This window comes from Crocodylus porosus, unplaced genomic scaffold (assembly GCF_001723895.1).
Source record: "Crocodylus porosus isolate Cpor-Errol unplaced genomic scaffold, CroPor_comp1, whole genome shotgun sequence".
Lineage (NCBI taxonomy): Eukaryota > Metazoa > Chordata > Crocodylia > Crocodylidae > Crocodylus > Crocodylus porosus.
Window position 1 is genome coordinate 8,665,316 of NW_017728927.1, and position 25,752 is coordinate 8,691,067.

At 50.9% G+C, this 25,752-nt stretch overlaps 1 protein-coding gene across 1 annotated transcript in view; it reads left to right on the forward strand.

Moving 5' to 3' along the window:
• Positions 1 to 25,752, forward strand: part of CACNA1H (calcium voltage-gated channel subunit alpha1 H) — a 398,447-nt gene that overhangs the window by 226,119 nt on the left and 146,576 nt on the right. Inside the window, exons 5-6 of the mRNA XM_019542139.1 lie at positions 7,812 to 7,971; positions 23,634 to 23,949. Of these exons, the coding sequence (XP_019397684.1) occupies positions 7,812 to 7,971; positions 23,634 to 23,949 (476 nt within the window). The remainder of the gene's footprint in view (positions 1 to 7,811; positions 7,972 to 23,633; positions 23,950 to 25,752) is intronic.

Consider the following 25,752-nt stretch of genomic DNA (forward strand, 5'->3'; position numbering starts at 1 on the left):
AACGGGGGTCCACCCAGCAGAGGACGTTCAGGTGGTCCCTACGCCCGTCATCGAGTAGAGTCAGCTGCTTGTCTCCTAAATCCAATCTTGAAGGATCAACCAACGAGTCCAGATCATTACCTGTTGGTACCGACCCTCCACCAAATGTTCCTTCCAGGGTCTGCAGATTTTACAAGCCTTTCATCCATTTCTGATGTGCAGTCCCCTCGTTTTGAGAAGCCGTGTGATTTGTATGAAAATCCTCAGGTTCCCTTCAGAAAGTGCTTCCCCCCCCCTTTCCTGAAAGCCTTTCTGAATATATGGTGCCATGGATTCTCATTGAACATGTTGCTTCAATGAATTGCCCATAATGTCAGCACATCGACAGATAGCAAAACAAACTCCCACTGAATTGTTCTGCTTCCAAAACCGGGGTTGAACATGCAAGTGAGCAGATGGATGTTTGCTCTCAGGAAGCTTTGAAGTTTGTCTCTGATCTTGCATTTTTTGGACTTTCCTAAAACAACAACAAATTCAGCTCTGACGATTTTATGTTTTCTTGGATTTATTTTTTTATTTAAAAAAAAAAAGGCAAACGTGCACTGGGACTGAAGGAACATCAGACGGTTTGGATTCATAGTTTTTTTTTTTCCCCCACCGCTGTTTGATCAGACCATAAACAGTACAGGGGTTATAAGGTCTTATGGGTGTTCAGTACTGTTGTTTCTTGTTTGAACTGGGAGTGGGAGATGCAGAGTGGCCTGAAACCATAAGTGGATGATAACAAAACTCTCCAAACTTACTTGAACCTCAAGACATGTCTGGGTGTAGGGTAAAAGGATCAAGTTGTTTCTTATTTTTTCCTGAACTCATGAACCAATTCCTACCGGCTTTTCATATTAGGTTACACTGTAGATCAGGGGTAGGCACCCCCCAGCACGGGCGCCAGAGTGTGGCACTCATGACTTTTGCTTGGCCCACGTGCCTCTGGGCAGATGGCAGGGAAGGGGCCAGGGCTACATGGCTGCAACAAGGATCAGGCCCTTCGTGGCTCTCCTGCCATGCCAACATCTTACAAGTTGAAGTTGTGGGTGCCTTTGGGACTCTGCCCAAAAACGTTGCCAACCTGTGCTATAGATGGTGATTGAACAGAGCAATTAGCTACGTGCTTAACTTTAACTTGAAGTCATTGGAGTTGAAGCATGCACATAAGCGTTTGCTTAAATTCAGGCCTTTGTATCCAGGTTCTTCCACATTTTGAGGAAGCTCTGATCCAGGTCTGGACATTGTGCGTGCGGCCCATTTCTGTGACGCCTGGCGCTATTTTAAGAGTGTGATACTGAGGCTTCGGAGTGGGATTTTTAAGGTGTCCTATGCCATGGTGGTGGCTTTGATTTTTCTCTGGACTGTGGGGAATAGATAGTCACTGAGCTTTTTTGGAAATGGCAAGTACAATTAAATCCAGAGTTAAATCCTTGTTGCGTGTTGCATTGCTTGGCCAGATGAGCATTGAGGATGGTCTTATAATGTTAATAGCATCTTGAAGAAGTGCCAAAGTAGTATTAGTATTCTTAGAAGTATCTCGATTTCTGCAGGGCAGATAAGCACAGACTCTGCCTGTTTATAAGACCATTAATCCCATCCACTTTTGACTTCGGCCCTTTTAGTCTTTCAGCCTCTTGCCAGGGTCAGCAGCAAAGGGATGGTGATAACTCCCTATTTGACTTGATTTTTTGGGGGCAGCAGAAGTCAATGGCAGTAATGAAGATATATGTTTGTCCAACCAAGAGCCTCTGATCCAGGGAGATTTTAGGGCTTAGCATGGAAGAACATTCACCCACCTCCCAAATGCAGAGCCAGGCACCTCATCCAAAAAAAATGAACAGAATGATGTAAAAACAAAGCTGAAGGGGGACCTCAGGGGACCTTTTCCATGTGATAATCCCTCTCTTCTTGGTCAGCGTGGGCAAGGCAGAGGGCAGGGTGATTGTATTTCCTACTGCAATGTGGGTTAACTCCTGGGCATGCTATGCTAGTAATGTTGGGTTGCGAGGTCCGTTTCACCTCGCTGGATTTACCTCTCAGAGTCAAATCATACAGCAGCCAGAAAAGGTCTTCTCAAGCCAGGACAGTCCTTCAGGTCCTTCTGGAAGGAAGAAAAAGGTGTATGCAGAGGTGTTTCCATTTAGCAACAATGGAAACATGGCAACATCGTGTTTGTACAGCGCCCAGCGTGTTGGAAGAGGTGGCCGTCATCCTAATTCTGCCAACTGCGGAGGCAGAGTTGCATCTTTTACGTGTAAATGAAAAGATTCAGGGCATTTATGGGTAGAATATGTAAAATCCCTTGGTCAAATCTAATAAATACATACCCAGCTCCCCCTCAGTTTATTCAGTCTGAGTCCTTGGCGCTACCCAAGTGCCCGCCAGTATCTTCAGGTTTAGGCATGGTTTTAATGGGCATGCCTACGTGAGAAACTAACTGCACAGTAGCCTAATAACCCTGTGCAGTAGTGTGCCGGGCAAAAACCCTGCTAACACACTACTGCGCAGTAGCACTAGGCTACTGTGCAGTTAGCGTCACTAAAAAAGTGTGCGCTGGCACTACTGGCACAAATTACTGCACATTGATTTAGCACTCGGTTATCTAAGTACTAAACTGAATGCGCAGTAACTATGGGGCATTAATGAATGTGTAGACATGCCCAATAAGTAGTAAAAGGCCCAGTGTTTATGGTGAGAGCCTTTCTGGTTAGCATTGCAAATGACACTTGGCCAACAAGAACTCGGCCCCCTGACCTCAACCGGGAGCCTTGCTATGCATTTCAGCAGCCTTTGGTTCCAGTTTTAACGAGGGGACATTACGGGACAGTTTGCGGCAGGTGTTTGCTGTGCGTGGATTGAACGTTTGCGAAGAGGATGGATACTGGAAGGGAAGAGGGTGGGGCAGTGAGAAACTGGATGAGTAGAAATGTGGAAGAGCCTGGATCATGAGGGCAAAAAGCTTGAATGTGCTGACCAAGAGGGAGTCAGTGGAAAATCCAACGCGGAGAGAGCGAGCGCAAGGGGAAAGAAGATGATCTTGGCAGCTGCCTTTGTGAATGGACCGAGGGAAGCTGAACTGGTACTTCTGACGACGCAGCCAACCCCGGCCAGTTCATCCAAGCGGGTTATAACTCTAGCGGCTGCACAGTAGAGAGGACTGTCTGCTATTACCCATACAACTCCCCTACCCTTTGCGGGGTCCCATTCAGTGCAATGAGCACTTCATTTTCAGATGTAATAAATTCACCCGCAAGACATTTCTCTTTTCAAGGCAAGGAAAGAAAGAGGAAACCCAGCCAATAAAAACATCATCTATATTAGAAATTATTCCTCGGAAATGACTGGAAAAATATAATTCTTGCAATTTAAACTCCTGGCAACAGCCGTAGGTAGTTTAGGAGCAGTAACTGTTTTTTTCAAGTCCATCTCATTGCTTTTTCTTATTTATAATATGTGGTTTAAAATGGGCACCGCGTGGAATGAGAATGAAAAGAAATTACACTCCTTGTTTTCAGCCTAACTGATGCTAATAATCTTTTCCCATGGCACACTTGACATTTTACTAAGAGAGTCCAAAGCGCCTTTAGTAGATAGCTAGCAGATGGGTTCAATCTCCAGTGCAGTGCCACTAAACAACCCTAAATACCAGCTGTGACTGTCTGGCATAGGACGAGACATTTCAACCATTTTTGGAGAAAAAAATATAAGAGGGTGAGGGTTTCAGTGGGTGTGGGGGAAGGGCACAGGAGCCCAATTTCCTCTTACCACGGGGAATGACGTGGGCGTTTCGCTTTCCAAAGATAGATTTCTAATGGAAATATGAAGGGCAGCGCTATTCATTATGCCCCTGGGGGGTTAAAATTACAGCATGTGCTGGGAACGAGAGCTATGAAATGCAAAAAAGGAAGGAAAAGAAAATCCCCACGTTGTGCATTCACCTCTGCCACCTCCTGTATTCGAACTGTAGATATTTGCCATGACACTTCATCCCCTCGAGCTTGCGCTGTTGACTGAGCTTGCGAAGGCAATAGGGTGCCGTTGGTTAGCGCACGTGGCTGGGAGTCAAGGAAGAACCATCTTTCCAACCATTTAGTTGGTCAAATAAAAGAGATCACACTTACCCCCCAAAAACTTGTCTGCCCACTGACAAAGTGGCGCTTTCACGTGCCGCGCATACCCCTTGACATCCGTACCATGGCTGTCAACGGTAGCCGAGGATCTGGTCCTATTATGCTGAAAAATACGGGACAGCCTGGGCCAGGTGACCAGACCACACTTAACCCCGCTGCAGGCAAAGCTCCCACTGGTTGGCAGAGGACCCTGCGATGCTGCCCAGTGTAGTTAAGCTCTACTGGGAGATGCATTAGACATGGCACGGGGTTAACTGGAAGGCAGATCAACCTGAAAATGCATAAGAGAAAATGTAGATCAGCCTCCAAATGCCACTCTTCCTCCGCCTGGGACACATCGTGCACCAGGGCAGCAACCTACAGAGGGAAATGATGGGAGAAGCAGCTCTATGCACGCAGGGGGCAGCGTCTTAATGGGACAAAACGCCCCTGAAGACAGCGCTGTCGCCAGCGCGGTGTGCGCAGGTGCGTTGATTCACGCCACATCGTAAACCCGCACTTGCTTTCTTGTGGAAAGTTCAGTCCCTACGACTCTCTCCCTTTCTTTGTTTTCTGAACTTCATTGTCAAGGTTTTTTCAGTCCTTCCTTTCTTTCCCCCTCAAAGCTGCAATTATCTGCTGTTCGCATCACGGTTGGTTGGGCTTGCAAAGACTCGTTTAACCTTTATTGAACTACTAATTTGCATTGCATTATCCCCCCAGAATGGATTTTTTTGTTTCGGTTTTTTTTGTTCTAGTTTTCACTTAAGACTTGGAAGTCACCCTGACCCCTTGCTTCCGAGCAAGGAGAGGCAAAGCAGCGGTTGGCCCGTGCTTTGGGAACGCTGGAAGACCCCTGCATGCGTGTCTATTTGCAGAACGGACATGGCGCTCGTGACCCTGATATGACAGTCTTGCCGTCTCCCCTGGGTTGCAGTCCCACAACACTCCTGCAAGCCAGGGTAGAGCTCGCATCTCCATCCAGGCACAGAGAGAGCAGGCGTTCAATCTGTAAAGATATCACAGAACCGCAGACGAGGAGGGTTAGAAGGGGGTCGCGTCTAATCCAACCCCTTGCTCAAAGCAGGACCAGCCCCAAGCACTTCATCCCACCCAAAGCTTGTCTAGCCAGGTCTTAAAAACCTCCAAGGATGGAGACTCCACCACCTCTCTACATAACCTGTTCGAGTGCTTTCCTGCGGTCCCAGTGAGAAAATTCTTCCTAATGTCCAACCTCGACTTCCTTTGCCGCAACTTGAAACCATCGCTCCTTCTGTCTTGCAGCTCCCCTGGGGAGCTCTGCCGACTTGCTCTTGTCCTTATGAAACAATTACGTCTTCTTCAGATGCTTGATCGAGGCATCCGGGCCGCCCCATCGCGTTCGAAACTCATCTGCCAAAGGGACCGCCGCCCGAGACGGCCCGAGCAATCAGTCAGTAATTGTGAAGGGGTGAAAGGCTTGACAGCCGCGCAGTTCGTGAGGACCGGAGAGCCCTCTGCGAGAACGCGGCAGGCTTGACAGGCTTACCGTGTGATCAGCCACGCTCCCGTACATCTCGGGTGATGTTCAGCCGTGTTCCCCGTGTGCCCCCTCCGGGGTCTTGTGGACCAACCGTGCTTCTTTCTCCCCGGCTGCATAAATATTGCACAGGAGCTCGAGTCCTGCCTGGCTCTGACGCGGGCTTGGACACCTCGGTCGGCACTGGTGATTGCAGCCTCCCCGGAAGGGATTGACGTCCCACGTGTATCACAGAGCGGTGTTGCCTTCCAGCGGCAGGCCCAGAGAGGGGATGAAAGACTACCGCTGCTGCCAAGCAGAGAGGCTCCTCTTTAGCTTCAGTATCTGTGGGTTTTGGGGGGCAAAAGCATAAAGCAAGTAGCCCCCCTACCCCGATCTGAGTGTGACTGCTGTGTGTAGCACAAGGATGCATTGCACTGCAGTGAAAGCAGCAGCAGGTAGCAGGTGGTATTCAAGTCCTGTTGCACAAACGCACTCCGGGGAGAGAAGGGTCCCTTGGGCAGAAGGCACCCTTTCCCTTCTGTTCTGCTTTTTTTTCTGTTCTGTCTTTTTCTTGCCCCCCAGATTGCCATTTTTGAGGTTGGGGGGGATGGGCAGACAAGTGAAGCTTCTCCAGGAAAGTTATGCCGTCTTTGCAACCACTGAGAGAGACACTCGTGGGGCTACACTAGTAGGGTATCGAGGAGGGGCTAAGCAGGGCACCAGCCTGAGCACTGATTTGAGGCAGGTGCAAAAATTGCCACTGCCCTACGCACCGCCACTGCACAGGGTGCAAGCTTGTCGGTCCCCATAGCCTCGGGCCTGGCGACAAGCACTGAATGGCATGAAACCCCCTTGGAAAAACACATTCAAAGGAGGCCTGATGCAGGGAGAAAGACAAGCAGCTTGCATTTAGGAAGCCAGCAGAGACCAAAGCAAAAAGCAGGGAGATAAAGTATTCAAGTGACTGGAGGTAAAGATACTCTAGGAGGGGCCCCTGTCCTTTCTTTGCAGCCTCGTATACCTAGGCCATGGGTTTGAACTCAGGCCAGGCCAGCAGTGACCAGGAAAGTTTCTTGCTGGTGGTACATAGGCTTGAATTGACCTCGGACTCTTTCCTAGTGCGGGAGACCGCGCCACGCCAAAAGATGCACTGCCCCCACAGATCTCTGCCTTGCTGACAAGCTCACGTACAGACCTGCACGTGGATTAGAGATGGTGCCTCGAATTAATGGTTGAAGCATATTAGCAGAGCATAGCAAAGGAGAGCCCCATCTCCCTTGTGTTCGTTTTGCGGACAAATGGTCCTTGGAAAAGGTGTGAAGCCCACTGAGGTCCCATCTCCAAGCTCTGGAGGACAGAGTTTGTGGCATGTGTTTGAAACGCTTGCGTGCATTTTTAAAAATACATATTGGCCAACTATGCAGGGCATCCGTAGTTGGTTGGGGAGAGAAACCTGCTACGTCTGAACGCTTGTAGACCTTGTAGGGTGCATCTTGCCCCGTCCCCAAAAATAAATGAGTAGGTGAAATCCTAACCCCCTGAACAGGTCATTTCATTCCTCCAGTTCCCTTTGCATGCTTTGTTTTTGCAGTTTAGCCTGCAAGTATTTTGGCACAGGGCCTGCGTCCCACTAGGTGCCTGTACAGTGCCTGCTGCTTATGAGAGATCCCTGGGGCCAAAGTCTCTTCCACCGATGAAGTGCGTAAGTAGACGTAGGCGCGGGGGTGCATACATGGACATAGGCACTTACAAGCAAGTCTATTCCACCCTGCTTGAATCCCTGAAATATGGCTTAGACAAAAAGTGAGTGGGTCCCCCTCTTCCTCACTGCCTTTTTATGACTGTCTGCAGAGTAGGATAACGGTGGGTTACAAAAGTTGGCGCATGCATGGATTTTCAAGGCCTTGAGTAAGGTGGAAAGGACTCACACTTGGGTTCCTAAGTCCACATTAGATGCCCAATAAGTGCAGTAGCATCTGACCTATAATCTCTGAGGCACACTGTAATATATGTTATGGCCTTTCTAAGTGAAAAGCAAGAGTTGAGCCAGAATTGGCCAGATCTGGACCTCCCAGGCCTCGGAGGGGCTCTGAACTCTGATGAGGGCACCAGATCCCATGTCTCATCCAAGGGCTTGCTAGGGACTCCTGTAACCTGCTGTCTCCTTCTCCCCACAGGTATGCGAATACTCGTCACCCTGCTGTTAGATACTCTGCCTATGTTAGGCAACGTCCTTCTCTTGTGCTTCTTTGTCTTCTTCATCTTTGGGATCGTCGGCGTCCAGCTCTGGGCAGGGCTGCTGAGAAACAGGTGTTTCTTCGACAGCAATTTTGCAATGTAAGTACAACCAAACATTCCCCATCTTGCCCTTTCCCCCTCTCCAGTTGAAGGAGAAGCAGGCCTGGGTGTTGTCCCAATAGACGGTGAGTCTCATACCACTTTTTCCTCCTCCTCAGCTCATGCAATAAAAAAAAGGTTGGGCATTTGATGCGTAAGTCCTCCAAGCTGGACTGAGCTACTAGATAGGTTTGTTCACTTGTTGCCATTCCTAGCACTTCGCATCAGATTTTCAGCTGCTCTAAACTGGCATTTGTTGTGCCTCTGAAAGTAGCAGGGCTCTGCCGATTGCTACCAGGTGACAATGTGGCACTGTCGGTCGATGTAGTCCTTTATGGAAGGAAGACTATATTGTGTTGTCCAAGGCTGAGATTCCTATGCCCATACAGAGTGGAAGGTCTGGGTGCTGTACAAATTCATTAAGGTCTTGCTTTTGAGCCATGTCTTTAGATATATCCATTCTTCTGGTAGGTGCCTTTGCTCCGTAAGTGCAGCCTTTTATTAATCCTTAGTCACCCTGACGTTCGTACTCCACCGTGAGTAAAGCCTCGTGCTGCGTGGGGGGGAAAGAGTGATGGACTGGATTGAAAGGACATGGTAGACCTCCTTTCAAAACACCCCTCTGAGTTGCCCCAGAATTGAAAGCCAGCCATGTTCCCACCTGGGCTCCAATCCTAGTTTAAGTTATCGCTATATTTTACTAGTGGGCACAGGTGGCACATGCTAAGTCTGCAAGCAAAGTAATGATGCCCGTTTGCTCCAGTGTTCGTTCTTGCTATGTGCAATGTTGCAAATGAATAGACCACGATCAAACCCTGCGTGCTGAGGTGCCGAATGCAAATGCTGTCAGGGATTTTCTGCTCTATTCCTCTGTACGTTTGAATCCGCACATTTTGGGGGCTGGTTAAAATCGAAGCTGTGCAGTCCAGCAGAAGGCACGTAGGGTTGGACATTAGGAGCACGCAAGCATTAATCTCAGCTCCTCCACTGGCTCTGCAGCTGGGCGAATCACCTGGGTTTACCGGCCAGCAAAAGGAACAGAGTTGTTTCACAAGGGGTAATTAATGATCGTGCAGTGCGGGGAACACTAATACGTCACTTTAGAAGGTAGCATAGAAATCCCTTGGACTCATATGAACAGGGCTTTTCACACTTGTATTTATTAAAGATAGAAGGCACACAACAATAATATATGGGATGCATCTGAAGGTGTTGCTTCTGGGCGCTTCTGTCTGGCTTGCTTGATCCCTTTTGCCTGCATCGGGCATCATTTGTGGTTAAGACGTGCTTGCAAATTCGGGGCCCCAAGAGGGTGGAAGCAACTCCTCTGCCTCTTGGATCATTTGTGAAAGGGAAATGGAGTGAAACGCATTCACCAGCCTAACGTTATTTAACCAAGGGACGAGAGCTGGATGCTCAAAACGGATGTGGGAGGATCAGCGCTTCCCAGTGGAATTCAAATCTCTCCCCATGCAAGGGATTTAACCTGGATCTAAGGCTTTTCCCACTTTCTGTGCAACAACACGCGTCGGGCAATTAAAACAAGAGCCGAACTGCAGCTGGGATCTGTAATGTGTGCTCCGAGATATAGACTAGCCGGTGTTTCAGTGTAAAAGGCTGGCTCCTGCTCCAAACAGAAAAGCAAAGAGGGAGAAACCGTGAAGTTCAAAAAAAAAAGGGAAGAAAAGAGTTAGGTCCTGGGACCACTGACAAAACGCATTTGGGGAAAAAGTCAGAAGTCAACAGAACAAAAATGTGCGTTCCCAGTAAGTGAACGGGGGATCGTCAGCCGTTGCAGAGGGAGCGTTGGAAAGTCCTCTTGTCAGCTGGAATATGGGAGGTGTTCAGAGCTCGGCCTTAGGGATGGTGGAAAAGAGCAACGCAGTGTGAAGGTCTGGCGGTTTGTGGATGGGACTAAGGGGAGGTAAGGAGGTCCCAGCCGGCGCCGAGAGAGAGGGGCCAGATGGTTTAGAGAGCAAAGAGAGAATAAAGGGCTGAGAGAGAGCAGGGCTAGAGGACCTGGGAAGGGAGCACATGGCCGAGGGCCAGGGTGCCCATCAGTCTCACTGGCCCTGGAGAAGGACCAGGGATCAAGAAAGGCCAAGAGAGGTCCACAGCCAGAGACTGGCCGGGCTGCAGAGCCAACTGGCCCGAGAGCAGGGCCAGGGTCGAAGGAGCGGGACTGAAGGCCGGGAGGACACAAGCCAGAGACCAGCAGGGTCGGGGCCTGCAGCCCAGTGAAGGGCAGAGCTGGGGCCAGGAACCCAGTGACTGCGAGAGGTGGAAGTAAGGCCAGGGACCCAGAGCTGCACCCAGGAATAGCCAGAATGGGCAAAATGCCCAGGTATGGGTGGACAGAGATGGGGCCTGAGCCCAGGAGGGGGCAGAGAGGGCAGGCCCGAGGGATCGAGTGATGGATAACATCTGCGAGGCATGGGCACGGGTACTGGGGAGGAAGGAGCCCACGTCATTAGCTCTTAAAGTGATGAGCAGCAACACCAGCGCCTACAAGATCTGACTTGGGAAGCCCTGGAGCAGCCTCCCTTTTCTGAGAGTATCCCTTCATCAAAACGCGAGAGGGAGGGGAGAGTGCCCAAAGAGAGCCAGATTGGCAAAGGCTGAGGGGGGCATCCGCCCACCCCTGGCGCTGAACCCTAGTCATCTGCCTCTTGTTCCCAGTTCTGCCCCTGACTTATCGTATGGCCTTGGGCAAGGCTCTTGACACCCCAGAGCTTTGATTTCTTATGTACGATGGGCCTTTCCATATTTATTCATCCGGGCAAGGATACTGAAAGCTATGGTGTCTTTTATCCAGTCCTCACTAGAAAGCGGTAATGCTTGTTCAGCTCTCTCTCTGGCTGTCAGAGTGCTTCCCCCGCCCACATCTCAGCGTTCGGATACGGGCGACCTCGCGTTCTCTATCCGGTGCCAATCAAAGACAGTTCGCTGCTCGCTGGGACCTTCCATCAGTCATAGGATAATCACACAGTTGTCATTTAAAAGCCCACGAAGCTGTGTTAACGCTGCACTCCGAGCGGTTGCATTACCATTTTATAGTGAGCAAGCACAGCGTGAGTCCAGTGTTTTGGGCGCCTGGAGCACGGAGCCATAATTAACGTAGACGGGTCCCTCTAATCTCTCTGCCGAGTTTGCATCCCCCTGTAGCCAAAATTATATGTGATTTCCTGCAAAATGGACCCTTTAAAAATTAACCACATGGGGATCACTTGCTAAATACAAAAATTAACCAGCGCAGAGGCACAGGCTGTTATGTAATGTCCATTAGCAGCTTCAAAGGCACCGCAGGTTTTCTTATCAAGACCTCTGTCCTAATCATTAAGCACTAAGTCAGGTCCCGTGCATTAAGCCTGAGTAGTTGGATATGGTGCAGCGAGACTTCTCTGCAGCCTGGGTAGGGAAGGAAGTATTGTGCCTCTGGGGAGCCCAGCCGGTCTGCGATGGCATCGGGACTTTCTGCTGCTTCCGCGCATGTCGTCCACTCGTGGGTGAGTTATTCCTTGCCTGCTACCCGGTACCCCTCACGCCAGGATGCAACAGGCTCTCCCGCACCACTGGAGTCCAGGGTGGAGCGTTGCCTGGGAGCACCCAACATCCGCTGCTCCTTTTCTTGACGCAGGTGCAAACAGAGTTACGCCAGCAAGCAGAGTGCAGAGGATGCACGGGCTCACCAGCTCCCAAATGGCCGTGGCTCCACTTCATCTGGGGCCCTCTGAAGCCCTGCAGAAAGGGACAGGACTTGCTCCTATCTGTTCTGCTCCTATGGTCTTCCCCTGGAGCCCAGATGCTGCCCCATCTGGACCTTGGTTCTTGGTACAGAGTATTCATTTTAGGGAGAAGGAGTAAGGCAGAGCATTCCCCTGGAAAGCGAGTGCCCTGGGGATTCACACCCTCCCATCCCACAACCTCCCTACAGACACCAGCCCTCGTTCTTCCAAGTCCAGGGCTGCTTTCCAGACCCATGGGGCCTACTCCTGCTCCCACTAACTTCCTTGGCAGCATGCATGGTTTTTTTCCAGGGCACCCGAGGCAACTGCATCAGCTGTCAAACTTCTGACGTCTTATCTAAATAGGCCTAGCAGCCTTTCGAGGCTCGCCCTTTCGTGCCGCACCGAGGAATCCCGGCGGAGACTTCATTGTGCCATTAGCAGATAAGGATAATGGTTCTTTCTGGCACCTTCACAGCTCCTTGAAAAGCTAACCCTACTGATTTTATCACTGCCTAATGACTTCAGCACTGCCTTGGCATCTGCTGCAGTCATTGGCATAACCAGGGCATGCAGCGCCATGGGCAAAAAGGAGAGGAAATAAATGCGGTGGCCTGCAACGAGGGGAAGACCTTTAAAGCAGCAGTTGCACTCAGGTGATGGACACCGGAGCACATTATAGCCCATTGGCTGTATGGTTGCACCTATTCCAGCGTTGCCACTGTCCTTCTTTATCTGAATCCCGTGGGGCTGGCCCTCCATCGTGCCTTTTTTTTAGTTCCAGGAAGAGCAGCCAAAAAGAAGGAGGGGGGAAAAGCTTCCTGCAATGGATGTAGGATTAAAATTAAGCCGGTGGTTTTAAGTAGAGGTAAATAAAGATCTGCACTGGAATGGGAGTGAGGTTTTGGCAACTTAGGGTTGTTTGCCAAGCGGCACGTCTCTAAATCCCGCTGTTGTTCTCGTCAGCCTACAACAACGTGCTTGTGACCTCTGACTGCCCACCCGGGCGTGAAGTGCAGAGGGGCACCCTGCACACCTCGGCTTCCTTCCCGTCTGCTTTGAGCCTGCTGCTGGAGCAGGAGGCTGGAGTCAGGGAGAAACTTTTCCCAGGGATAAACTTTTTTCTGCTTAGATGCCAGAGGAGAGACCACTTAGGTAGCTGTGGCTGGCAAGAGAAAAGCCCTGGCTCTCATTTTGCAGACACTCCTGCGTGGCCTTGGGACTTGCCTCCGTGAATGCCCTGCAGCTTCTGCTGTCGTCTCCGCAGCACAGGGAACCGGTGAACTTCGAGCCCGTTTTGCAGAGATTAGCTTTCCAGGTGCAGAGCAGCAGAGAGCTGGAGCTCGACTGGGGTAAAACCAGCGCAAGTGAGATCAGCAGCTGGCCCGCTGGCTGCATTTCCCCCCCCCATTTCATCTCTCCCAGGCCTCTGATGCCAAAGCGGAGCAGTGCCATTGCCAACGCAGCTCTGGGCAGCCCGGGTTTTTACAGCTCTGCAGCAGATTTGGGAGTGCAGAAGCGATTGCAGTTCCTCCGTCTTTCCAGTTCCTCTGAAAACCCGCTTTATCCCTCGGAAAAGTCGCCACTTTGAGTCGAGATGGGTTTTATTTCGACGCAGATAGATTGTGAGAGAACGGCAGAGGCATCCATTTGAAGTGGCAACGGGAACATCTGCTTTCTCTATCTCTCCGAGCATGAAACAGTGGGGATGCCGTGTCGTTGTGGAAAGCCACTGCTCTCCGGATATGTCTCTCTTGCCTGGAAACCCAGCGTTTCGACTTGGAAATGCTGCCAGCAGTGCCCGCGATTTCCCGGGAGCCCATTCTGCTCTGCGCCTGGGCTTCACACCCAGACAACACCTCCCAGGATGTGGTCCCCGGGACTCGGCTGGAGGGGTGGCCCTAGTGTATCATGGGAAGTGTAGTCAAGACGCTGAGCAGCTGGCAGAGAAAGAGGTGCTAATCCGCTGTAAGATAGTAAGACGATCCATTCTGGGGGCTCGTTTTCTGGTGCCTTTCTCCTCCTAGCACATGGGTCCGGAGATTAGCAGCTTCCAAATCCATTAGCCCAGGTTGCTTTATTTGCAAATAATAATGTGCCTGGGTAGGTGCTCTCGAAAGAGCAGCTCCCCTTTGCTTTGTGGTGCGAAGGGGCTTTTTACCGCGTGCCGGTGCTTTTGCTTTCCTCTGTTGGCTGACGGGAGCAATGAGAGACTGAGCAAAGGGCCTAGTTTTGCTACACCGCTGCCTTATCCGCGTGCCCTGCTCTTCTCTCAGCACGGCAGACACAGAGGGCAGACATTGCCAATGACCAGCTGCGGTGCCAGCTCCTGAATCTGTTTGTAAGGGGAGCGGCACCTCGTTACTACAGCCTTCTTGTTAGCTTCGACCCAAAGAAGCAGCTCGGGTCACCCAGACCCCACGTAGAAATCAGTTAAGAGTGCAGTGGGCTTAGCCCTCGGTGTTGAGGACGCCTGTTGTTTAAAGCAGGCTCCATGGAGGCTCTGAGTGGAGGAAAACAGGCATGGTTGGGGGGGGGAATAAGACAGGTTTAGTAATGCAGAAACCAAGGCGAGCTCTCCTCCAGCTCTCCTATGCGTTTGAGCCAGTTGAGCTTACCGCGGAGGTCTCTCCTCGGTATTGCCCATACCTAATTGAGCTGGTTTGGCTGCAGGCTCACCAGCGCCCCATTAGCAGAAACATCGGGTGAAGTGCCAGGCTCCTGACCTTCACCGAGTCCTGGGCGAGCTACCCCTATTACCATCCCTTCTGCCCAGCCCAGCGGGGAGCGTGTGCTACCTAGAGATTAAATCCAACCCAGGGGACAGGAGGTGCATCTTGAAGGAGGAGCAGGGGTGCTGGTTGTAGCCACGTTGGTTTAAGGACGTAGGCAGGCGAGGTTCTTTGGGCAGATCTGGTATCTTTTAATAGACCAACTCAAATAGTTGGAAAAATTCTTCCTAGCAAGCTTTCAGTTCTTCCTAGCAAGCTTTCGGGTGTAAATACCCTTTATCAGGCTGGGGAAGCATCCGCAGTCGGTGTGTGCGCTCTTCCACCCAGGATGGAAGAGCGCACACACCAACTGCGGATGCTCCCCCAGCCTGACGAAGGGTATTTTATACCCGAAACTTTCTAGGAATTTTTCCAAGTATTTGAGTCGGGCTAATAAAAGATATTGGATTCACCCAAAGAGCCTTGAAGGAGGAGCAGCACTGGAGGCAGTTGCACTAGGAAGGGGAAGGTGTATTCACAGCCTGGGGCTGGGAGGACACACAGCCGGCAGCGTGCTCCCACACGGCGTACTGTACGAGCGATTCCCTTGCACTCAGAATAGCGAGGGGGGAAGATCAGGGCATTGGTGTCACCTGCACACATTGGCCAAACCTGCCAGGGTCACTCACGCGGGCTTTGTCCACCGTCAGCATTTGTGCCGCGCGTCTGTGCATTTAAACATTAACCAGGAAGGGAACTCCAGCATTCGTCAGCTGCTAATTACAGTCATAAGTCCAGATGGTCTCTCTCCCTCGGAAAGTCCAGCCTTACTCCTAATTATAATGACCCATGAGTAATAGAGCTGGGAGCCCCCTTAATGCCATTAGTGGCCAGTGGGGCCTGGGCTCCGGTACTGGGAGCGGGGGTTTCCCAGTGCATCCCTGAAGATAACGAGTTCCAGCTTACTTTGACATCTGTCTGGCTCATTAAAAGGCCCTGTCTACTGAACTGCAGCCTGAGCTGGTTTTCCCAGGAAAGCAATTACAGCTTCAAAGGGCACCTCGCCCCACGTGGCACAAGCGGATTGTAACGGGCTGCAGTTACAAGTGCTGAATTGAGAAAAAGGAGCAGAATTTGGGGTACTGAGGATGAGTCGGAAAGTTAAGTGACTTGCCCAAGAGTGTACAGGGTGGCTGTAGCAGAGCAGTCTCCTCCGCTGCTGCCCCAGCAGTCTCTGCATGCATGCACTGAGCTGGCGTATCCGGATCGAGGGTGGATCCTCATCGCTCCTAGGGCTTTCTGAGCATCCCCTGCTTAAGGCTTCCAAACCCAGGGAGGGACACATGAGGGATATGAAGAATAACTTGCTGCCTGAGCCTCCAGTGGCCTGTCAGCTGCTGTGTGGAACTATCCTGCTTATCCCAAGGCCGTGTAATTCAATCGACTGCTCTATTCTGGTCAGCAAAACCCAGGGTTGGAGCACATGGTGCTAAGACACCCCGTCATTCCCCTTGGTAGGGAGCAAAAGCTGCTGTCACTCCAGGGATGCTCTCGATCTCCAGAGCAGCATAGTGGGGAAAGGGAAAGGGGCAGGATGCCTCTGTCCTCCAGACACCAAGAAGCTTGGGTCGGATGCATTTGCAAAGCAGACTCTTCCTGCAAATGCAGGCAGCCTTGAATAAGGAGGATGTGATCATTAACCAGGCAAAAGGTCCCTCGGGGTTCGTTATCTCATGACAGCAAACCGAAGCACAAAGCAAAGAGGAGAGTCAGGTCCATGCTCTGTGAAGATGTCTCTGCCATCTGCGGAGCCCCTGTGTAGACGTGTTTGCAATCCCATGGAAAAGTGCCCTATGCTGCTGTCTTCCGGGGAGGGCTGAATCGACACTCCCAGGATTCAAACGCGCAGCTCCGCGGCACCCAGGGCCTTGCCTGCAGCCACCGTCCGTAACAGGCCCGTCTCATTGTCCAAACAGCACTAACGCCTAAGCCCAAATGGGGCTCAGATGCTGCATCCATCCACCCTCCCCGATGTGCAGCATCTCTGTGGCGGGTTCAGCTGCCAGCCCCTTCGTGGTTGCAAAGGAGCCCCGCGGCATCCTCCCTCCCCGAGCAGCAATTTGTTGTGCCGAGCAGCTCTCCGGCTTCCCGGTAAACACAGGCAGCTCCCGTTGCCTTCGGCACGGGGCCGCTCCGCACTGGAGCCGAAGAGATAATTGGCGCAGGATCTAACGGGCCCCCGCGGCTGCCACCCACACAACCTGCAGCGGGTGTGAGGTGCCTCCCTGCACCGACGGTTCCAGCGAGGCCGCAGCGCAAACGGCGCGGCTGTGCCTGCTGATATGCCGCAGGTAACGTTTCTCCTGGCGTGTTCCTCCTCCTCCCTCAGGCCCTCAGCGATGCACCAGATGTGTCAGGACAAGGCCTCCCCCCCTCCCCAGCCCCACCCCAGCAACAGTCGCATTTGCTCACATAACAGCGGCAGCATTCGTGCCGTACACCCAGCCTGTTTTCTCAGCATGGAAATTTCCTTCTTGACAAGAGGTAGATGAGGCTGCTGGGAGGAATTCAGGCCGGTCTGCAAGACACCAGGCTTTGGGAGTTAGTTATAAGGCATTTTGTGAGGTGGCAAGAGATGGAAAGCGGTGCAGAGGCCATGTCTTGCCCTCCTGTAAAGGAAGAGTTTGCCAGCTCCCTTGGGAAGACTCTCCCCTCCCTGCCCCCAACCAGGCTTTTTTCCAGTCCTGATAAATACGAGCTAATTTATTTTCCCTGGGCACCTTCAGCTCCGAAATCCAGGTTCGGTGGCAGCATTGCTGCTTTGGGATTAGTTCTCCAGCTTGATTTATTGAAATTGGACTCTAGAAAGCTGGCGTAGCTGAATCAAGCAGCCAGGAACCGAGGCTCAGGGAATGAGCTGGGACTGTCCTGTTTTGTGTTTTAAGTACTAAACCATGCAGCCTTCCCGGGGGTGTGAGGGCTGCTGCAGCTTGGCCAGCGAAGAGCCACTTTTTTAAAGCTGGGATTTATCTGCAGGAGCGATGCTCGGGAGCTCGGTGCTCTGCAAGGCCGTCAAAGCTGGCCTGCCGCAAGAAATCATGCCTCAGTTTCCCCGTGTGTGGCACAAGGATAATACTCCTGTCCTTGCCCTACTCTGCCTCCAACTCATCTCCTTTCATTTGCATTATGATCTGCCGGCGAATGGTGCTGATCAGTCCCCGACCTGGGGTAGGGACAGGCCACAAGAGGTGAATCCAAACCCTTGGGGCAGCCTTTTCCCGAGTGCATTTCATCAGAGAGGTTTTCCTCCATTGCACCTGGGAATCCCACAAAGAAAACGGCCCGGTCACTGATAATATCCTAGAAATAGCCTCACAGTGGTCCTCTGATCAGTCTGTTGTTCAGTCCACCCGACCTCGACCTCCCCTTCCCCAGGCGCGGTAAGTCGGGCTGGCGGGGAGCTGAGGACGGGAGGAAGGGGCTCCCTGCAGAGGCAGCGGGGATTGCAGGTGGGCGGCAGCAGTGACTGACGGAGTGTGTGCTTCTGTCTAGATAGAGCCGGGCGAACAGCATGCGTGGGCAGGGGCACCTGGGGATAGATGCATTCACCAGTGAATAGCCAATAATTGCTTTGACTCACTGTGCTTCCCTATTCCTGGGGCTAGATGTGAGGTTACAAATCATTACTGATCGGGGTGGGGAAGGGGCCCAAAAATTCATGACGGACACTGTCCGCAGCCCATCCTACCACTCGCACTCCCCTGCATCTCTGACGGGCAGTTGCAGAGTGGCATTTTTGTGTCAAAAGGCTTAAATCAAGGCTTGTGTAAGGGCTCAGCTTGAAAGCAGGGCAGCGCTGATTAGAAATACATCGTTCATTTATTATTAGCAAGCACCCAGGAGCTCAGGGGGCACCTCACAGAAACAATTCACATCATAGCCCCTGCCCTGAAGAATTACCAACCTGCATCCTATCCAAGTACTGCTTGGCCACTTTGTTGCGGGGGGCAGTCCTTTTGGTTGATTAGGGGTTTTTTTTCCCCTTTCTGGTTGATTATGTGGGGAGGGGGGGTGGGATTTAATTGATTACCTAGCAGCTGTGGTCACATGTGGACTGTGGTGGCAGAGCAGGTAGCGTATCTTGCTATGGACCCCAAGGGGTGGGATTAGGCCTAGCTCTACAGACTGCTCCTAACTGACCCAGCTGTGAAATGGGTACCTCGTCATTTAGACCGGAGAGTCAAAGGCAGCTGGATGTGATGCTAACCACATCCCTTGCTTGTGTGCTGTTAGCGGGGTGAAGGCACACCAGTTCCCATAGGGTCACTTGAGTTCAGGCTGGACCTTCGACCCTCGTGTATGTGGTACAGAGCATATGGAGTCCACCCCAGGGCTCTATATGCATTAAACCTGACTCCACTACCAGTAGTAAAATGCTGGTGCCTGGCCTATGGGCCTACACCAAATGTCAGGAAAAGTCCCATGACCCAGTTGCCCTGCTCCAGAAAGAAAAGACTAGGGAGCTGGCATTGAATTGAAGTTCTCTTATCCTGCCCTCCCAGAACCATAAACAGCATCTCCGAGCAATTAAGTCAGATCGGAGAGCAGCAGACCGCTCCCAGTAATGGCTTTTATTTTCCTTGTGTAACAACAAAAAGCATCTCAGGCATCAAGTGACTGGGGCTCTCCTTGTTAAAGCTCAGCTTGATCTTCCCAGGGACATGCCAAAGGATGGATTTTTTTTTTTTTTTTTTTTTTTGAAAAGCCAAATTACTTTTCAGCAGAAACAGGATTTGTCTGAAGTTCATTCTGCACTTTGAGGTGCTCTTCGTTCTTGGAGAGGACTCCAAAAGAGCTTCAAGAAGGCTGCGCTGGCTATGCTCATCTGCTAGTTCACTCATGTCTGCAATCAGCTTCTGGAGATGGAGCGGCGTCAGAACATTTGGATCCGGGATTTGGTTTCTGAACTGCTGTCAGCCGCCACCTCATTGATGTTGTTCCTGCAAGGCGGGGAAATGCCACATCATCAACCAGACGTTGTAACCGCTATAACCTCAGGGTTTTATATCAGTGCATGGTAGGTCTTCACTTGCTGTTGGAGCAGTGCATGCTGAGTACGTGTCATGCAGCTGCAGCAAAACACTACGGCTGTGTTGACAACTCTCGAACAAATGGACCGTCCTAACACCGTGACTTGAGGAAAGAAATCTGGCAAACTGGGGCTGATGACGTACTGAGATGACATTGTAGCATGAGACAAGCATTATTAATAGGATGCATAATAATAATCAGCCCTAGATTTGCAAGCTGGAGATAAGTAGCAAGGTAGGGCTGACCTAATTTCATCTCTGATGCTATTGAGGGCAAAAAAGCATGGGCCTGGATTTTCAGAGGCCATGTCCTCCACCTCCGACAGGGTTCCTCCTCTCCATGATGCATGGATGCCTCATCCTCTTGTACCCACTGGTGAACACCGCCCAGCTTATAGCAAGCCTAACTCTTGCCTCCTTGCAAGACCGCTGATGCCTTGCACAGGAAGCCCTGAAGGAGAAGGGAGCAGCGTGGCATTTCAAGAGGAGATGGTGAATTGTGTCTCCGCTGTGGCTTCCTGCTGTGAGAGCCAGGTTGAGGAAGGGAGCAGAGAAACTTGAGGTGGGGCTGGACATGATGGACTGAATGGGTGGGCATGTCAAAAATGATGAGACTTTGGCCGAGCTGGGGGAAAGGGATGCCAGGGGAAGGGGGGTTTTATGACAGCTATGGAATAGCAGGGAGGATACGGATCAGACATGAGGCTCATTGAGAGAGCAGGTCAGGAAAGGCATGAAGACACAGCCAGGCTTGCTGCTGTCCCCAGCTGTGGCCAGTGCTGTTCATCCTTCAGTGTCAGCCGCTGATTTAAATGCTCAGTTTAAACGCCTAGGAAATAAAAAAATCAAAAGCACAGACCAGCGGGCAGTTGAGCGGGCGTCCCATCTGCAGCCAGTCATTATGGAAGAGCAGTGAGGATTAGGCATGTCATTAAAGCCAGGCAGCTGTGGGCAAGGCTTCTCGGGTGATAACTCCGAGGCATGAAAAGCAATCCCCCCACTCCGTGCCCGTGCTTGACCTTCCCCGTGCCTGCCGGGAGCATCTCAGTGCCGAGTTTGCAAGGAAAAAAGCCCAAGCCGCTTCTCTCACAACGAAGGGATGCATGGGAAGGGGGAAATCCTGTTTGTCGGAAGCATTCAAGCCATCGAGCTCGAGCGCTACGCGCCGGTCTGGGCCGGGCTGCGGATCGAGATGGGGTGGCCAGGCAGCTTGGGGGCCTGGGGCTCGGGGAGCCTTAGTGCCACGTCCACCCCATCTTCCAAGCTGTGAATTAACGAGGCTGCTTCGGAGGCATCCTCCAGATCCTGCCGGGATCCGCTGGACATCGTGTCCTGGTGTAATTGGGGCAAAAGACTGTGGATCCGGATGGCTGGACAAGGATGTCTTATCTGGGCCTCTGAGATACCAGGGGAGCCATGCTTGGTGCCCGAGGCCTTCCCACCCCCCACACATAATAATCTGGGTAACTCATAGCCATCCAGGAAGAGGATCAGGAGGTTGTTGCTTTATGGGCAGCTTTGCACAGCATGGCATTTGCCACGCGCCGGCGTGTGGCCACACTCCCATGTGCTGCAACCCTGGCTGGCCCGAGGGAAATACAGCAGGCCCAGATACTGGAGCTCCAGGTTTGCCCTGTACGTAGATCCGGCCGGGCTCCCAGGCTACACTGGCAATGCTGCGAGTGCTATTTCGGCTCCTAGATCGGAGGAGCTTCTGCAGGAGACCTGTGTGAGGACCCCAGAAATGGACCCCGTTGGAGATTGGGCTTCCCAGCTCCAAGGTGCTAGACTCAGACTTCCACTCCTCTGACTTGTCTGCTCGAACTTACCTTCTTTGAACAGCCCCCAAAAACCTGACAGCCTCACTTGCACTGTGCAACCCTGGAGACGGGGCTTAATCTTTTTTGGATGGCCCCCAAATACCTGAAATCCTCACTGCCACAGTGCAACATAGGAAACCAGGCAAAATTGTGCAAAATAGGAGACTGGATCAGACTTACGGTCTGATCCAGTAAATTCTTATATTCTGGGGAAGGGCAGTCTACCCTGTCCACTGGTCTTCAAATTGCAAAAAGGAGCGGGTCTCCCAGCTGAAACAAAAGCCAGCCTAAGTGATTTGGGCATTTTTACAGTGACTCATTAGCATTAGGCCTATTTGCATTCAGCCTTTTTTTTTTTTTTTAACTCAGTTGACTTCTGTGCAAAGGTAAATATGCCAATCTACAAGCATTCGTCCTCTTCTGATATGTGCTCAGCAGCTGCGATATATCCACGGCCTGCTTTGTTTGCAAACTGCAGACGACTGGGTTCCTGTAACGCTGTTAATCCTTGCTCATAGCAACCCTCCCTGCCACTGCCAATGAATAATTATAATCAGGCTTACCCTTAATGCCTTCCTGCCCTCTGACCCCAGACAACATTTCCAGGAATGGAGCTGATGGATGGGGGAGGATCGGGGACTATTAGGATACCATGTCCGGCTGATCATGTCCGATAAACCGTAGCTGTAGAAATCCTGGAGCTGGGGGGGTGGGATATGGTGGAAAGAGGGCTGAACCCAACTGAGGCACGGAGATGATTTCAGCTTTAAGGTATGAGTGGTGTAACTGGTTGAGGACCAGATCCGGTCCCACTGGGGGAATGGTACAACACCCACTAACACAGTGGAAATCAGTCTCATTGAGTGGGCAGCGTGCGTGCTAAATTGGTGCCCAAAACTTTCCTCTGTTGCCAGCATTTTCCTCTGCTTTTTTAAGAACCGTAAAAGAGATGTTTTAAGTCAGGCTTTCTCTCTGTAGTGTTTGGCCCTATGGGATCTCCCTGTCCCTCCTCGTTGCTCGTGAAATGAGAGACACTCCAAGCACTTCTGGCCACATTTCAAGCCCTTCTGGGTGGCAGATAAGACCCCAGCAGGTCCAGGAGTCAGTCTGAAGCGGCAGACGTGTGATGCTGGTTGTCTGTGCAAGGCCCTGGGGCAGAAACCCAGTCAAAAGGACTTAGGCACTTCAATGAGCACTGCCATGTTTGAAAAAGGAGGGCTGGGCAAAAGGGGAGGGCAGCCAGAAAGGCAATAATGGGTTTGTAGCCTCAGGTTTTGGGAGGATGATTGAGACCTATAGGACAGATACAAAAAATGTGAGTATTTTCAGCAGAATAGCCGCAAAAGTGACAGCGAATGGGAAGGCAGCCGCCAAGAAGGTAACAGCAGAGATTTCGCAATTCGCAGAAAGTAGGAGTTACAGATTTCTCCTCCCAGTTTTAAGAAATCTGAATGCAATCGATGTGCATTTTTTTTGTCTCGGACCCAAGAAAAGCTCTGTGTGTGGCTGGATATGGACGGGCTGAGATGAAAATCTCCAGCGTGCTGGTTTCCTGTCCTGGGCAGGAATTTGGGATCTGCCCTCTCCTCGGGTTTTCAGAGCAGATTCCTAAGAGTCCCACCGCTGTGAGCCAGGATGCCTAAGGATTTCCCTGCTCTTTGCCCTGATCCTGCAAATGATAAGAAATCACAAGCCAGACTATTGGTGCGACCAGGTTATTTGCAGGCTGGGCCCTAGGTATTAGCGCTGTCTTTTCAAATCCGTCCGTAAAAAGCTGGGGAAGGAAATGACACGGCGGGGCCTAGGTCTTCCCTGGGCTCCGTTTCCCATAGTTTTTCCCGTTTGGCCTCTAAACCCTGCAAGCAATACAGCTCCCAGCCTTTCCCCTGAGAAAAAAATTGCACAGTTGGCCAGACCGCCCCCCCAGCGAATGCTCTTTGCCGTCGGCCGAAACATCCTTGGGAAGAATAAATCAGTAGCAAAGCTCCTACTGACTTTGCAGGGAGTGGGATAAAACCAATATAGGCATCTAGGAACTTGGAAATACTTGGTGAGCATGAGGAGGGATTTTTTTTTTTCATTCTGCATTGTACCCACCCCTGCTCCTTTTCCCCAGTGTACGTCTTCTCCGTTCAGAGCAGTTCACTTCAGGTGGCGTCCCTCTACTCCCACGTTGCCCCTATTAGTTATGCCCCCAACCCTGGGCTAAATAACACCTTGCGCTCGGATCGAGCAAGGCATCGCCCCTCCTGCTATTGAAGCAAAGGGCAAGTAAGGAGACTGATTCTCTCTCCCATTTCTTTTCTTTCCCTCTAGGACATATAACCTAACTTTCCTGCATCCGTATTATCAGCCGGACGACGGAGAGGATAATCCATTCATCTGCTCGTCCCATCGGGATAACGGCATGCAGAAATGCTCCAATATCCCAAACTTGAAGCATCTCAAAGTGGAGTGCACCTTGAGCATGGACCCCTACACCCCAAATTTGTATAACCCAGATTTCAGCAACAGAAATGCCTGCATAAACTGGAACCAATATTACAACGTATGCATGGCAGGGGATGTGAACCCACATAATGGAGCTATTAATTTTGATAATATTGGCTATGCCTGGATAGCTATTTTTCAGGTAGGATTTTCCAACAGTTTTCTTTCCTTGTTGCTTGGAGGGTTTTCAGCAGATGTTTTAGCTGCAAAATAGATTTTGCCTGCAATAGCCTGCAGTCGGTAAATAGAGGGGGCCCATCAAGTAAATGAACCAAAGACTAACCCGTCTGCTATTTGGAAAGAGGCAAATGATGCCATTTTTCTTTTTCAGTGCATTTTAAGAAAGAGGAGTAGGTTTCCGATTGTAGAGGGTTGTTTTTTTGTTTTTTTTAATCTGGCAAACAGAGGTGTTATGTGATACAGTGGCTGGAAGCCAAAGCTGGATGCAAAGCATGCGTTTTTGAGGGCTTGGGGTCATTTACCACTGGAATAGTTTGGCAGGCTCTTCATCGCTTGACGGGACGTCAGTCAGAAACATATGCTCCATCTCAGCCACAAGATAAGGGCTCAATCTCCAAATTACAGGGTGGGGAGGGCAGGGGGGGTCATAACACATGAGCTCAGATGACCTTCTGGCTCTAATATGTATGGGAAGCTGCATGTTCAGAGGCTGGGCCTGATTTCCCATCATCCTGCCCCGTCTGCAGTCCTCTGCCCCGGCCTGAAGTGCTCTTCATCCACTTCACATCGGGTAAAAGGCTGTGAGTGTAGAGCAGACAGTCAAGCCCTTTCTAGCTCGGAGCAGTGGTCCTCATCCTCTTTAGACCCCAGGTCCCCCTTGGAAAATGCCCCTTATAGCTATCGCTCATTTGTTGACTACAAAAAAAAATAATAGAGCAATTCTTTTATTGTAAAAAACTCAGAAAGACCACAACCAGGTCAGACTGTTTTCCTTTTTTTGCAGTCTCTGGGTTTATCTTATGAATACTGATTGCCTACTTCATTGTGTGGCAACCCCTGAAAGGAGTTCAAGGCACGCCGCAGCATCGCAGTTGAGAATCAGTGCTCTGAAGTCATATGTATGGTCATAAGGCCATTATTTCTCAGAAACAACCTACACAGCAATGGTCTATAAATCAGTTTTCACTTGCAATCCCTACCTTTGGCTGTTTCAGAACAAGGCTGTGCATAGGTGCTCTTATTCCAAATTAGCACCTGTGCTGATTTAGTTGTATTGGCGCATGCTTCTCTCCATAAATGAGAAATCAATTGCCTTTCTGGCATGAGTTTCAGTGAGGATAGGTCCAAAAGACGATGAGCCTGATGAATAAGGTTAGGATCTGGATGATGTTTTTTCCACCAGACCTGTGTTAAAGGTGCAGGAGGAGCAAAGGGCTTTTCTGTGTCCACAAGGTGCATTGGCTTCACTTAAACCAGTACAGCATTGTTTCTGGACATATGGATCGAGTTTACCTGGCTTACAGGTAGAAGGCTGACTTACAGTGGGGGGAAAAAAAGACTGTAAACTGATTTAAGACTGTCCGTGGGCAAAATTGCACCAGCTCAAATTGGTCCAATTTCAGAATCCTCCCTGTGGTTTGTCTGCACAGAGAACATGAGGAAAGCGAAGTGAACTGCTTTATAAAAGGGGCTGGTTGCACTATTTGACTCTTAGTCAGAACTAAAATGAAAATCCCAAACTGAATGAAGTTGCATCAGGTGAAGGCTCCTTTAAGATTGTCTGCACCGAGATTTAATGCGGTTTAACTAATCGGATTTAAATTCACACCATCGGTTGATTCGCCTTCACTTTCCCTGTGTGCCCCAGTATGGATGGTCCCCTAATTAAACTGGGATTGATCCCTTCTGACTAGCAGAATTGCTTCTGATGCCAGCAACCAGGACTTCTTGGAGGATTTATGTCCAGGGCTCATCTGCCCAGCCG